This window comes from Myotis daubentonii, chromosome 5 (assembly GCF_963259705.1).
Source record: "Myotis daubentonii chromosome 5, mMyoDau2.1, whole genome shotgun sequence".
Lineage (NCBI taxonomy): Eukaryota > Metazoa > Chordata > Mammalia > Chiroptera > Vespertilionidae > Myotis > Myotis daubentonii.
In genome coordinates, this window is record NC_081844.1 from 42,630,622 (window position 1) to 42,647,041 (window position 16,420).

The window sequence follows — 16,420 nt, forward strand, 5'->3', positions numbered from 1 at the left end:
TTCTAGAAACTTCATTACTACCAGCACAGAGATGAAATTGGCTAAAAAAGGGGGGCAGGGGAAGCAATATCCTCTGCGTAGGACTTCAGTGCTCAACTGTCCCCTAGGAGGGCACCAGCAAGAGCTTTATATGTGTCGTGCATGCACGAGTCAACTTAGCCTTTTATATAATAAACTTGCTTAATTAGACCTGCTTTCTGATTTAGCTAAACTTTTTCCAGCCCAGTGAAGCACCCCAACTTCTCTTTCAGGTAACTGTCAGCAACACAGCAGTAAATATCAACAAGAAGCAAATTATTATTGTAGATCACGCAGGGAGAACAAAGGGTAAAATATTTAACTGCAGCAGTGTTTAACTATATTCTGCACAATGAGAAAACCTGAAGTCATTTTCAAGTTCCACCATTTCTTACTTTTCATTCAGGTCAAGTTTCTAAACTTTCTAAATCTCTGTTTTCCAGCTAATGAAAAGAAAATAGGATTCTACTGAGTCTCCTATCTACCTTCTCCAGCACTTCTGTGGGGATCAAATGAGATGAAGCATGTGAAAATGCTTCACAGACATTTGGTTAAACGGTAAAATGTTTGCACCTGGCTATAAAGCAAGTTGGGTTCCTGGGCTGAAGAAACTCCCAGGAAGCTAGTGGCTAGGGAGAGGAAGCTGGACATTGCTACATGACGCCATTACCTGGCACCCACAGCCACTGTTTCCAGGCTGGGCTGTGGGCCGCGCCATGGGATCTTGGCAGCGTTGGCTGCAATTTGGTGGGGTGTCGCTCCGGGGTGGTGGTGGGGTGTGTCCCATTTGGGGGAAGCAAGTGTTTGTGGGCACCAGGTCCATGCTGCTGTTTCTTTGTAAATGGCCAGTGCGCATCATGACAGCGTGGTGGTCAGTGTGCATCATAGCTACCAGTCGGATGGTTGGATGGACACTTAGACTTTGATATATATATATATATATATATAGATTGCAGACCATAAAGTTACAAAGGACTTTTTTGAATTTAAAATTTTGCTGTCAAAGAGATTTCTTTCTTTCTCTCTTTTTTTTTACATGTATTTTTGGATTACATTATACCAGGAAGTCACAACCCATAACAAGAAAGATCCATAAGTTGTACTCTTTAATAAAAGCCATTTTTTTGAATAGCGATTCATTACAACACTCAATATCAATTTGAGAAACATTTCAGAATTTAAAAACTGAGAAAAGAGATAAAAGAGCAATACCGCATAAAACTATGTCCCCAGAAAGTAATTACTTTTGAATAATGAGAATTATGTAACGTTTCCTGTTTTGCCATAGCTGCTGTGCTGATCAAAGCCCAAAATCAGCTGACTTATAAATCTTGAACTTGGCTTAATCTTCCCCCCTAGTGGACCCTGTTTTCCTTTTCCTTTCTATTTTGTCTTACTACACACTTTTTTTTTTAAGCTACCTCAAATCCTTTCTGGAAAGACATGGGGTATAAATAAACTAAAAAAAAAAAAAAAAAATGCTTAAAATTACTTTAATGCATAACATATATTTTGACAGTCTGAGATCATTGGCAGAAATATATTACTAAAGGATCTAATTATAACTATATTTTTGTAAATAACTAAAAATACTTACCCGTCTATGCCTTTCTCTGTCTTTACATTTCTCCCGGACCCAATCAATAGTATGGAAATCATCATATGTACCAACACCTGGAATTGGTTCATCCAAAAGATCCAGTAAATGTGTAGAACTGTTAATGCTGCCTCCATTTGTCATTGTGTAATGAGTTCCTATAAGCAAAAGAGGAATAATGATTATGTTTTATGAGAAACAATGGTGAACTATGTAACCTACTTACAAGTTCATTTGTAATAGTATCACTAGAAATCATTACAATAAAATAGAGAAATTAAGAAAATGACCCAAGTTAAGAAAAAATTATGTAAAATTTGGAAATAAGGCAAAGTGATTAGGACATGCCTTTTTTTAAAAATATATTTTTATTGATTTCAGAGAGGGAGAGATAGAAACATTAATGATAAGAGAGGATCACTGATCAGCTGCCTCCTGCACGCCCCCAGCTAGGGATCGAGCTCGCAACCCGGGCATGTGCCCTTGACTGGAATCGAACCTGGGAGCCTTCAGTCCACAGGCCAATGCTCTAGCCTCTGAGCCAAACCAGCCAGGGCATCTTTCATACTCATACTAGAGTATCAAAAATAAGCCTGCCTCATAGACTCTAGTCCGAGACAGCTAAGTCAGTTTGGACAAGTAATCTTTAAATGTTAAATATCCTATATATTAAAAGGGTAATATGCAAATTGACACTACCAGCCAAACAACCGGGAACTACCGGTCACTATGATGCACACTGACTACCAGGGAGCAGATAAGCAAAAGAGGGGAGCACCACTCAACCAGAAGCCAGCTCATGGCTGGCCAGAGCAGCGGCGGTGACGGGACCCTCTCCTGCCTCCACGGCAGCGCTAAGGATGTCTGACTAATGGCCTAAGCCAGTGGTCGGCAAACTCATTAATCAACAGAGCCAAATATCAACAGTACAGCGATTGAAATTTCTTTTGAGAGCCAAATTTTTTAAACTTATATAGGTAGGTACATTGTTATTAACTTAATTAGGGTACTCCTAAGGCAGTGATGGCAAACCTATGACACGCGAACTCATTTTTTTGGTTGATTTTTCTTTGTTAAATGGCATTTAAATATATAAAATAAATATCAAAAATATAAATCTTTGTTTTACTATGGTTGCAATTATCAAAAAATTTCTATATGTGACACGGCACCAGAATAATTAGGGTTTTTCAAAATGCCGACACGCCGAGCTCAAAATGTTCACCATCACTGTCCTAAGGCTTAGGAAGAGCCACGCTCAAGGGGCCAAAAAGCTACAGGTGGCTCGCGAGCCGCAGTTTGCCGACAACAGGCCTAAGCCATTATTAGGACATCCCCCAAAGGCTCCCAGGCTGCCAGAGGGATGTCTGACTGCCAGCTTAGGCCTAATCTCCTGGGAGCGAGCTTAAGCCAGCAGGTACACATCCCCTGAGGGCTCCCGGGCTGCCAGAGGGATATCTGACTGCCAGCTTAGGCCAATCCCCTGGGGAGCCCTAACTGACCCCCCACCAGCCTGGTCGCCCCTTACTGCCCCCCCCCCCCCGCCAGCCCGGTCACCTCCAACTCCCCCCCCACTGGCCTGGTTGCCCCTAACTGCCCCCCCTGCTGACCTGGTCACCCCTTACTGCCCCCCCCCCCTTCGGCCTGGTTGCCCCACGCAGCCTGCTCTTCAGTCATTTGGTCATCCCTCACTAACCCCCTTGCCACCCTTGGTTGCCCCACACAGCCTGCTGTTCAGTCGTTTGGTCATCCCTCACCAACCCCACTGCCGGCCTTGTTGCCCCACACAACCTGCTGTTCGGTCATCTGTCCAGTTGTTTCAATCGTGACGGCCCCTGGCTTTTTATATATTAGGATGCCACACCTTATAATAAAGACATATAAGTAAAGAAACATTTGAAATTTTTCTAAATCCCTAAAAACTTAGAAAAGCTGGTGCATAATTTCAAATAGGTGATTTCAGCATAAATAATTACAAATTACATCTTTAAATTATGTAGCAGTAATACAGATTTTATACCAAAGGTAAAAATCTAGAATTGTGTCATTTTCATAGAAATATAACTAACTGATAGAGAATATAGAGTGGCACTATACTAATATTTAAACAAACACTGTAAAAATATAACACAAAAAACCTGCTTATTTTATTGTATGAATTTAAGACTTGCTGTCTGGTGATTAAAATGACTCATTCCCTTTTATTTACAGATAAACTATAATAAATGTTAAGCCACTTCACAAAACTATCATCTGGCAAAGCTAGAATCTGAACTTTCCCCAATCACAATAAACACTGCCTAGATTACTAGTAGAGCAACAGATTATCATAAATCTACTGGAGGGTGAAGGAAACGGAGGGTTGGACAAAGTCACGTCAGTACTAAAAACTACTTTTATTGCTGATAGGATCCAAATAAACTATACTTCAGGTTGCAAGTTCTGTTTCTTGATCATTCAAAGGGGCAGTATGAACTAGCATTAATATAGAAAGGATTAATATTTTAAACAGTATAATAAATACTGAATATTGTTCTAATAAACTTAAATGTCTTTTACTTCTATCAGATAAAACAGGGTTTTCTCTTACCTCCCTACTCAATACATTTGAATGTTTGCCTTGGAAAGGTGTAAAACTTCTAAAAGGAGAATAGTATATTGATTTCAGTGTTTTGGCAGAAGTACTCCAAGAATAAATAATTTATTGTTCTTGACCAAGGGTTTGAAAGCCCAATCCTTGCAATGGCCCAGGCTCATTCACATAAAATATATACTCTAAACCTTACACTTCAAGCTCAATACACCAGCTCTTTTTTTCTGCCTCTATCCTGATTTTATTCAGCAATTTCCACTTGGTAAAAGCTAACTAAAAGATGCCGGAAGCTAATTCCAGCAAGTCATAAATGCAAGAAGTTCATTAAAAGGTTGGTGGACCTTGAGCCTTCAGCAAGGGATGGAAAATACATATTATTGCCTGTTGGAAATGGCTAAGGGCATTTCCCTAAAGCTGAAAAGGATGCATAAATGATTGCTGCCAGGCAGCTGAGGGCATTTCAATCTACATGTTATTGCCTCCTGCTGGCCAAACACCTGAACAGCCGAAGGCAGTTCCTCCAATCTGGCAATGGATTCTGTATACTAAACTCTGCCTTTGATATGTATATCTACCTTGCTTTAGGACAATTTGTGTTCATAAAAAGCAAGGGGTCCAGAGAGACGGGAGGACTTTGTTTCTTTAGCTAAGTCTCCTCTGGCTCCCCAAAATGCCTTCCAAATTTGTTTCGTCTCTGGACTCTTGATTAATTTACCGCAGCCCCTTCTCCAGATTCCTTAACCCTTCTAGATGCCAAGAAACATACACTGGCAAAAAGGCCACACATTTTCTTAAGAGAAAGCAACTGGAGAATGAATATAACAGAGTATAATATCCTGACAAATGTAAGATTCTCTGACTCTGCTTTCCATGTAACATTAAAACTGGCAGGGGAGAGGGAGGTAAGAGAGCAACCAAAGGACTTGTATGCATGCATATGAACATAACCCATGGACACAGAACAGTAGGAGGGTGAGGGCATGTGCTGGGGGCTGGGATCGGCCAGGGAGAGGTCAATGGGAGAAAAAGGAGACTCATGTAATACTCTAAACAATAAAGAATTTTAAAAATTATTAAATAAGTAAAAACAAAAAACTGGTAATTTTTAAAAAATGTTTTTGGAGGGAAGTGCCATAGGCCTCTATGGATTTCTGGTATGATAACATCACTTCTGTGGTACTCTGACCCAAAATGCATAAACTGAATCTTATGAGGAAAAACAAGACAAACCCAAACTGAGGGAAATTCTACAAAATAAACGGCTTGCGTTATTAAAAAATGTCAAAGTCATGAAAATCAAAGTTTGACAGAGGAACTGTTTTAGATTAAAGGAGATTTCTGGATTATTAGATCCTGGACTGGAAAAAAATGTTTTTTCTTTTATATAAAAGAATACAGTGGGACAACTGGCCAACGTGAAAATAGCCTGTAGCTCAGATAACAGCACTGATCAATGCCAATTTTCTGATCTTGAAAATTGCACTGTGGCTATGTGTAAGGGAATGTCTTCTCATAAGGAAATACACACTAAAGTATTTAGAAGTAAAAGTGCACTATGTCTACATCTTATTCTTACATGGTTCAGGAAAAATATGTGGTGCCTATGTGTGTATATATATAGTAGTATATATATATATGTTAATATATATTATATATTGCCGAAACCGGTTTGGCTCAGTGGATAGAGCGTCGGCCTGCGGACTGAAGGGTCCCAGGTTCGATTCCGGTCAAGGGCATGTACCTGGGTTGCGGGCACATCCCCAGTAGGAGATGTGCAGGAGGCAGCTGATCGATGTTTCTCTCTCATCGATGTTTCCAACTATCTCTCTCCCTTCCTCTCTGTAAAAAATATATATATATATTATATATTACACAGATATATAGCAAGAGAAAGAACAAGAAACAGAATAAACTAATGTGGTAAAATGTAACATTTCAGGAATCTGGGTAAAGGGTACACTATTTTTCAACATCTATAAGTCTGAAATTAAAAGAAAATATTATTTTAAGTGTACTTTGAAAAAATATTTTTTAAATGTATACTAAGGCATATTTTACAAATTTCGAACCCCCTCCCAACCATGTGCCCTTATCTGGGTAGAATTTAAGAGACACGGACTACTGATCTTAATTATTACTCTTCTATACAAAAAATACAAAAGCAAAATTTCTATACACTTAATGTGTATCCAACACAATGTCATCAGCCCCAATGATAAGAATTTCCAAGCTGTTTGCACCAATGTAGGTAAATAGCAAAAAAGGTACATATTCCTCTGACAGACTTATGAACTAAGAAGTAAAAAAGTAGAGACTATCATTCTTTTTTATGAAGTAGCAAAAAGTATTTATTTTAGCCATGTGTCTTGACTTCAGTGATGTTCAAATAATTACTCTGTAGAAACTCTGACATCTAAACTATGTACAATCGAGGGTCCTGATATAATGTATGATTTTGACTTAATTTGGGTGGTACTACTTTAGCCCTAGCGCTCAATTCAGTTTCCTCACAACATGCTCCATAGCCTTGGCCCTTTCCCTTACATTTTGTTAACTTCCTGAGGCAGCAAGAATCAACAGCCAAGCCCTACTAACTAGTGGTCACAAGGTACGGCTTTCCTTAAGCTGAAGATAACATCATGCCCTAAATTGTGTTTCAGCTTCTAAACCCTAAAGTGAAACGACCCCCATGAAACCAAACTGAGGGACCACGGAGCTCACCTCAAGACCTGACATCATGATTTACCTTACTTAATTCACTGTTGACCAATCAGTTTCACCAATAATCCCAAACCCCTTATTCGTGATGGCATGATTTTGCTTCTTGTCTGTAAACCATTGGGGAGTTGGGTATTTTGGAACGCAAGCTCATCCATTCTCCACATTGGCACCAATCTAATAAATTAATTCTTTCATCCACTAAAAACTCCTGCTTGTACATTTCTTTCAGTCTGTGAACCTACAGATGAACTCTCATTCAGCTCGGTAACATTTATATGCAGTAATTCTAAGTATGTGAACACCAGAAATAAAGGACTCACACTTTTTAAACCAAAGGACTTTGTGGATCAATGTATTATGTTTTAGATCTTGCACACTGTGTCCCTTAATTAGAATATCTAGGGCTCCCACTGCACATGTTGAGGTGGAAATTAGCCAGAGCAGCTTGTGTCCCCAACAGACTGCTTGAAGGTCATTCTGTCCCCTCATGCCTACTTGCTTCTACTTGACAGAGCAAAGGTGATGAAAACAGTAAAGTAGAGAGGGAAATACTGCTTGATCTTGGTTTTTGGGGAGCCCACAGAAACAGATTTCCCCTTTAAATTATTTCTAAAAGAGAGTGGGTCCTTTTTATGACTTGCTGTCATATTAGCTTGGACAGTGAACAAGACAGATTTGGGTATGAAAATAAAAACTTTCTGCTGAGATAGAGCTGATTAGAATATTTCTTGGACTCTAATAAGTATAATTAAATGGAATCTCCAGGAAGAGAGGATGTATCCTGTTTCTTACTTACTGTACTGGATTATTACTGACAACTGAAAGATACCATATTGACTGTGAGATTAATAAATATTTTTAATTTAAAGTATGTTATTGCAAAAAACTGCTAAATATAATTTAAGAATTGGCTGGCCACTAAAAAATATTCAGACTTTTACTTTAATATATGTGTGACACTTCATATATTTTCTTTTGTATCTTGTTCTGCCAAACATGGAAATCTGAGTAGCACAAAGAAGGAAAATAGGAAAGATTTTCTATCATACTCTAAATTGAGTAGGGAACATTCACATTTCTAATGGGATCACAAGAATACCTACAAATCCCACATTAGGAGTAATTTTAAAGGTATTATGTTTCCTAACAATAACAATAGTTTTTAGATGTTCCCAACCTATCATTTCTTTGTGTATATTTCACTGCAACCAGATTTGTATAAAGTTTAACTTACATATATTAAAATGAAATGAATATAAATAAATTATATGTGTTAATAAAATTTTTATAAACAACACTATAAGTTTAACTTCATCTTTCAACTTCATCTTATGCTTGAATGAAGCATAGAACTTGCACAAAATTAAAGTTCTTCATATATAAAGTACATCTCTCTTTCTTTCCTAAAATAATATTGCAAGGGTTGGTTAATTCGGAAATTGTAATATGGCTTTCCTACCGCAGATATCAGGAAGGGAGCCTGGAAGACCAAGGTGGTGGGGCTGCACTTCCCTGATTATATACTCAGTAAAAGCTCTTCTTACAGCTGTATTTTATTCACATAATGACATGATTTGCCCTGGGCTTCCCATTTCTCAAAGTATATGCAGCTCATTATTTATCTGTGAAGACAGTAGTAGAGATACACTGGAATGCCTTTTGGAACTGCTAATCAAGGCTCCTCACCCACCATGACTTCCTTGTCCTCTCCACCTACATTCCCCAAACCAGTTCAGTGAGACATTCACAGCCACAGGGGCAGAAATACAGCAGATGTCAGAGAAAAAGGTTCAGTATCGTGGCTTCTGAGTTTCATATTTAGGTTTTTGAAACTCATATAACAAGCAAAATCTTAAAAGCCAGTACCTTTGAGTTGTGAGTGATAGGTTTCTGGCTTTTAAAAGACTAAGTAAAAAAAGGTTTATTAGCGTTAATAAGCCATGGCTTGAAAAAAGAACACATGAAAAACCAATTCTACATAGCTACATAGGGTTTGCTGAGGAATCAAGGGGAGGGAATGAGTAAACAAGAGAGTTACAATAGTTAGACTGGCAATTGGCTTCAGCCTTTAAAACATCCTATAAACCAAAAATATAAATATTACACTAGCCACACTGATTTATAAGCTTTTCAGTATTTAGCATATTTTTATTACTAGGCAGACATTCTAAAACTATCTCAAATCAAAATCCTATTTTCCAATTAGTTTATTTATTTTTTTCTATTGAATTAAATGTAAGTTTGATTTATTGTAAACTAGAGGCCCGGTGCACAAAAATTTGTGCACTGGGGGGGGGGGGGGAGGAGCGGCCTCAGCCAGGCCTGCGCCCATTCACAGTCCAGGACCCCTTGGGGCAGGGGTCCTCAAACTACGGCCCGCGGGCCACATGCGGCCTGCCGAAACATTTATCTGGCCCGCCAGGTGTTTTTGCTGCTGCTGTGTGCATAGGAATTTGTTCACAGTTTTTTTTTTAAACTATAGTCCAGCCCTCCAACGGTCTGAGGGACAGTGAACTGGCCCCCTGTTTAAAAATTTTGAGGACCCCTGCCTTGGGGGATGTCCACCTGTCAACTTAGGTCCACTCCCTGGGGGATCAGGCCTAAGCTTGCAGTCAGACATCATTCTGGCAGCCAGGGAGCCCTCGGGGGATGTCCGACTAAAGGCTTAGGCCCCCAAGGGATCAGGTCTAAACCGTTAGTTGGACATTCTTAGTGCTGCCACGGAGGTGGGAGAGGCTCCTACCACCACCAATGCACTGGCCAGCCATGAGCCAGCTTCTGGCTGAGTGGCACTCCCCATACAGAAGTGCACTGACCACCAGGGGGCAGCTCCTGCATTGAGCGTCTGCCCCATGGTGGCCAGTGCACATCATAGCAACCGGTCATTATGCCGCTCAGTCAATGTGCATATTAGCCTTTTATTATTATTATACTAGAGGCCCGGTGCACAAAAATTTGTGCAATCAGGTGGAAGGGGGGGGTTCCTCAGCCTGGCCTGTGCCCTCTCGCAGTCTGGGACCCCTCGGGAGATAACGCCCTGCTGGCTTAGGCCTGCTCCCGGGTGGCAGAGGGCAGGCCCAATCCCTAGGTGCAGTCCCTGGTTGGGCTCAGAGCAGGGCCGATTGGGGTGTTGGGGCGCCGCCCCCTGTCATGCACAGAGCAGGGCAGATCGGGAGGTTGCGATGCCACACTCAGGGTAGGGCCGATTGGCGGATTGGGACACCGCTCCCTGTCACTCAAGGCAGGGTTGATGGGGAGGTTGCAGAGCCACCCCCTGTCACGCACAGAGCAGGGCCAATCAGGGGGTTGGGGCTCTGCCCCCTGTCACACACAGAGCAGGGTCGATCAGGGGGTTGGGGAGCTCCCCCGTCACGCACAGAGCAGGGCCCATCAGGGGGGTTGGGGCTCCGTACCCTGTCACGCACAGACTAGGGCCAATCAGGGGGTTGGGCCGCTGCCCCCTGTCACGCACAGAGCAGGGCCCATCAGGGGGTTGGGGCGCCACCCTCTATCACCCACAGAGCAGGGCCGATCAGGGGGTTGGGGCACCGCCACTCTCACACTCAGGGCAGGGCCGATGGGGAGGTTATGGCTCTACCCCGTCACACACAGAGCAGGGCCCGTGGGGGGCAGTTGGGGCACCACACCCTGTCACACACAGAGCAGGGCCGATCAGGGGGTTGGGGCGCCGCACCCTGTCACACACAGAGCCACAGGGCGATCAGAGGTTGGGGAGCTCCCCTGTATCACCCACAGAGCAGGGCTGATCAGGAGGTTGGGGCGCCTTCCCCTGTCACAAACAGAGCAGGGCGGATAGGAAGGTTGTGGCCCCGCCCCCTGTCACACACAGAGCTGCAGGGTGATCAGGGAGTTTGGGCGCTGCCCCCGGTCACGCTGATCCTGGTGCCGGGAGGCCTCTCAGCTTCGCTTATCCCGGTGCTGGGAGGCATATTACCCTTTTACTATATTGGACAGAGGCCTGGTGCATGGGTGGGGCATGGCTGGTTTGCCCTGAAGGGTGTCCTGGATCAGGGTGGGGGTCCCTACTGGGGTGCCTGGCCAGCCTGGGTGAGGGGATGATGGCTGTTTGCAGCTGGTCACACATCCTTCAGGGTGGGGGTCCCCACTGGGGTGTCTGGCCAGCCTGGGTGAGGGGCTGAGGGCTGTTTGCAGCTGGTCACACACCCTTCAGGGTGGGGGTCCCCACTGAGGTGCCTGGCCAGCCTGGGTGAGGGGCTGAGGGCTGTTTGCAGCTGGTCACACACCCTTCAGGGTGGGGGTCCCCACTGGGGTGCCTGGCCAGTCTGGGTGAGGGGCTGAGGGCTCCTTTCAGGCTGGCGGGTGACGGAAGCTCCCAACCTCTCCTTTTTTTCTATTTTTTTTTTTAATTCTGGGCCAGCTTTAGCTCTGAGGCTCCAGCTCTTAGGCCTCCGCTGCTGAAAGTAGGTATCTGGTTTGTTTCGGTTCGAAACAATGTATAACTCCAGCTCTGACTCCAGCTCTGAGATCCCAGCTCGTTGAAAGCTGGTTTCTGGGTTTTTTTTAGCTTCTATATTTGTTAAAATGTTTCAGACTGCAGGCTCAGAGGCCTGAAAGGCAGGCGGGGAACGTTGGTTTTCTCCGTCACTGAAGGAAGCAAGCCTCATGTTAGTTTCAAGCTGCCTGGCTGCCGGTCGCCATCTTGGCTGACAGTTAATTTGCATATCGCCCTGATTAGCCAATGGGAAGGGTAGCGGTCGTACGCCAATTACCATGTTTCTCTTTTATTAGATAGGATAGGATGTCCCTATTTCCCCCCTTTTGTCCCCTCTACCCAGCTCTTGCCCTCCACTTCTCCCTTGCCATCACCATCCTGTTGTCTGTGTCCATGGGTTGTGCATATATTTTCTTTGGCTAATCCCTTCTTTAAATTCACTTCCTTAAATTTTTATTTTCAGATAAGTGCTTATAACTGCATTATTATATATTTTTTATTATATCATTTAGAATTAAGATATTTTTTAATTGAACCCTTGTAAATTTTAGCACAATTTAATAAATTATGCTAGAAGCAATTAGATTTTTCATGTAATGCAGATACATTTCAATTAATATTTTATTAATTTTTAATTTTGTAATATTTTAATTTGAAATAATCTCATACATGTAAAAAAAAAACTATAAAATACTACAGCATATTATATGTACCCTTCACCAAATTTCTTAGGTGTTAATAATTTAAACATAACCATTATACAACTAACAAAATTTGGAATATATTTTTCTTATAATCTCTTTAATGTTACTTAATCCATTTACTTTGTTTTTGTTAAACTTCACCCAAGGATATTTTTCCATTGAATTTTAAAGAGAGTGAAGGGAAAGGGAGAGACACATTGATCAGTTGCCTCCTGCACATGCTTTGATAGGGACTGGGGATCAAGCCAGCAACTGAGATACATGCCCTTGACTGGAATCGAACCTGGGACCCTTCAGTCCACGGGCTAATGCTCTATCCACTGAGCAAAACAGGCTGCAGCTTAATTCATTTACTTTTAATCTATATGTGTCTTTAAAGTGGGTTTTGTTTTTTATTTACCCTCATAATCTGTCTTTTAATTGGTGCATTTATGCCACTGACTTTCAGAGTGCTTACTGATAGAGTTACTACCATATCAGGCGGCTTCTGGGGCCGGCCTGCCTTGCCGCCCGTGACCGGATTGGGTCCCCGGAGGCAAGGCAGGCCGGTTTCTAGGGCTTTTAGGGCCGCCTGCCCTAGATGGCGGCACACTGGTGGCTTGCGCTGTCCCGCCCTGCCTACAGTATGCAAATTAGCCGCGATCTTTGTTGGTGGTTAATTTGCATATCACGCTGATTAGCCAATGGGAGGCATAGCGAAGGTATGGTCAATTACCATGTTTGTCTATTATTAGATAGGATGAATGATAAAGAAAGCCAAGACTTCCAAAATCAGAATAGAAAATCAGTGATTACATGACCAACTGCCGGGCCCTCTAATAAGCCTTATAAAGAGAAATGAAACATACAATAGGGCTTCTATTCTTAAAACATTTTTGTGTTTCTGTGTACCAACAGGTACCTCAGAATTTTCCTTAATCTAGCAACTATTCTGCAATTATTTAATTTACATCTTTGTATATTTGTATTAAAATAAGTGATGCTCTTAATTTGAGATCAAATAATGTTTTTGATGGTATCTACACAAAAGACATAGTAAAAAGAATTAATTTTTCTGTCCAATTAATTGATTGTATTAGCATTTAAAGATTGCCTTCAGTTTCCTATTCTCCAGCCACAGAGAAAGAGGGTAAGGCGGAAATATGGATGCAAAGATATTTATAAAGACTCTAGGACTATCATGGGGTTAAGATAGTTTTTGAATCTCCCTGAATCTGCTTATGAAGAAAAACAACATAACTGGATATCAAAACAAAAGAGCAAACAAAAAATGAGAAATATTTGTAAAAGTCACAGGCAAGAACACAAGTGGATGAGGAAAACCTTCAACAACCCATAACTTTCAAAGTCTTACCATCTCTCTGGGAGAACACAAGAGAAAGCAATTGGTGTCTGGTGGACATGAGAAGAGGAAATTAAAATATATATATATCTTTGTAAATTTGAGTATAGCATCTGTTAGTTGGGTGGGTGTTTCTCAAAACATTTGCAAGAGAGTAAATGATTAGCCATAAAACCAGATTTGAATAGGTTCCAATTAATTTTTGGATTTTTTCACCTTTTTTTCTTGTTCTTAACTTTTTTCCCAAGCCAATACCCAGATATTCAATTTTAATAACCAGATACATCTCCAAATTTCAAATAAACATATTGTCCCGTAACTATCCTCAGATTAGGGTTATCATTTGTATAATGGACACCTGTTTCTGCTTGCCTGGTAACCTTTTCCCTTCTTTATTTTTTTTAAATATATTTTATTGATTTTAGAGAGGAAAAAAGAGGGGGAGAGAGAAACATCAATGATGAGAGAGAATCATTGATTGGCTGCCTCCTGCACGCCCCCCACTGGGGATCGAGCCCGTAACCCAGGCATGTGCCCTTGGCTGGAATTGAACACGGGACCTCTCAGTCCGCAGGCTGACACTCTATCCATTGAGCCAAACCAGCTAGGGCTCCCTTCTTTCTTTAACAGAACCCAAGTATTTTTAGGAAACTTCTATTCCTCATTGCGTGCCGTCTTGGTGGAGGCCTCAATCCCGGTGAAGAAAAAGGCACATGATTCAAGTTAAACTAATCAAACTCTATCTCCTGGAAATGTAAACCTTGAGCAGAGAAACACAAAGATAGTAGGAGTCTATTAATTTTAACAACTAAATTTCAAAAAGATAAAGGATAGCTCCTGCTACCTAGACCCTAGGATCAGTGATGGCGAACCTTTTGAGCTCGGCGTGTCAGCATTTTGAAAAACCCTAACTTAACTCTGGTGCCATGTCACATATAGAATTATTTTTGATATTTGCAACCATAATAAAACAAAGACTTATAGTACCTCCCAAATTGAAAAGAAGAAAAAATTTAAAACAACTTTTCTGGAGGTCTGACTACCAGATGCCAGTGACTATCCTCTACTACCTAATGGCTGAAAAACAGCAACAGAAAACACTGGAGAAAGATCACTTTCTTTTCAGTGCCTAGTAGAGAAATCCCATGACCTTAATGCACTTTCAGATCAGAAAGACCTAGACTCAAATTCCAGCTCTGCCGCCTATTAACTACGTGATCCAGCACCTCTTGGAGGTACCTGGTTTTCTCACCCACTTTTAGAATATGATATATGGACTGGAGATAAATCATATACATATCTGACAAACAGTAGGAAATCAATAAACACAAGGTATTGTTTCTGCTCAATATTCTGGCATTTAAAACAATCATTAGGACCTTGGCCAGGGAGCGCAATTGGTTAGAGCCGTGGTCGGCAAACCGTGGCTCGCAAGCCACATGAGGCTCTTTGGCCCCTTGAGTGTGGCTCTTCCACAAAATACCACGTGCGGGCGTAAACGTACAGTGCGATTGACACTTTGTGGCCCATGCGCATAAGTCGGTTTTCGGCCTGGGCGAGTCTATTTTGAGAAAGGTATGTTGAGATGGTTTGGACATATAGAGAGGATGAACGAAAGATAGACGAAACAAGTATACAAGACGAGTGTGGATGGGAGAGTTGGAAGGGGTCGACCTCAGCGAACGTACCTCAATCAGATTGAGGATGTTTTTAGCAAAGGCCAGCTTAGGAGTCCCCTAATTAAGTTAATAGCAATGTACCTACCTATATAGTTTAAGTTTAAAAAATTTGGCTCTCAAAAGAAATTTCAATCGTTGTACTGTTGATATTTGGCTCTGTTGACTAATGAGTTTGGCGACCACTGGGTTAGAGCATCATCCCAATACTCTTAAGGTTGCAGGTTTGGTCCCTGGCCAGGTCATATACAAGAATCAAGCAATGAATGTATAAGTAAGTGAAGCAACAAGTAGATGTTTTTCTCTCTCCCTTCCTTCCTCTGTCCAAAATCAATAAATTAAATAAAAAAGCAACAACACTTACCACTATGCATACTGCCTATTATATTATATTACTATGTGTTATATTACTCATAAGATATTAATGTTAACTAAAAGACTGAAAACATTACAAAGGCGGGGGTGGAATCTTACAAATTTGACTAATGAGCTTTGCTACAACTGTATATTGTGCAAAAATCTTATAGATTTTTAACATATAATGTAATTCATTATACCTGACATGGACAAAAAAAAACAAATATCCAAAAAGTATGGTCAATAGCCAACCTTTCCATTACTGAACATTTTACAAATCAAATATCACCAACAATATTTCATAGTTCAAGTATCACCAACACTAAAATATCTCAGCAAGCGGGAGAAACTATCCATCATTGAGCTATAACTGGCATGCAGTTTTCTTGAAAAAATAACTTTATTAATAATATTTTATGTCTTTTTTATTTTTCCCCAGAAATAGAACTTTATAAAATTCATACATATCTATTTAAACACAAACTCATTATATACTAATATCTGTAATCTCAACAAAAAGTTTTTATATTATCTGTAGAAATTAATATTCATTATTATTTAAAGTAATATTTTCACCAATGGGAAAAGAATAGTGTTTTCAACAAATGCTGGGACAACTGACTGTCCTCATGCAAAAGAATGAAGCTGGACCCATACCTCATATCATACATGAAAATTAACTAAAAACGGATCATAGACCAAAATGTAAGGGTTAAAACTACAAAACTCTTATTAGAAAACATGCGTAAATCCTTGTGACCTTGGATTAGGCAATGGTTTTGCAGATAAAACACCATACAACTGACAAGTGAAAAAAACAGACAAACTAGATTACATCAGAATTAAAATAATCTTTCCCACCTAGAGGCCACGAACCATTATCTATCTGGTGTCAAATAATAAGAATAATGAAACAACTATCTTTATTGAGTACTTTA

General features: G+C 40.9%; 1 protein-coding gene across 6 annotated transcripts in view; it reads right to left on the minus strand.

Moving 5' to 3' along the window:
* Nucleotides 1-16,420, minus strand: part of CLCN3 (chloride voltage-gated channel 3) — a 91,086-nt gene that overhangs the window by 34,542 nt on the left and 40,124 nt on the right. For all 6 annotated transcript variants that reach the window (XM_059697651.1, XM_059697653.1, XM_059697649.1 and 3 more), the window contains one exon: nt 1,616-1,773. In XM_059697651.1, coding sequence (XP_059553634.1) covers nt 1,616-1,773 — 158 coding nt within the window. The remainder of the gene's footprint in view (nt 1-1,615; nt 1,774-16,420) is intronic.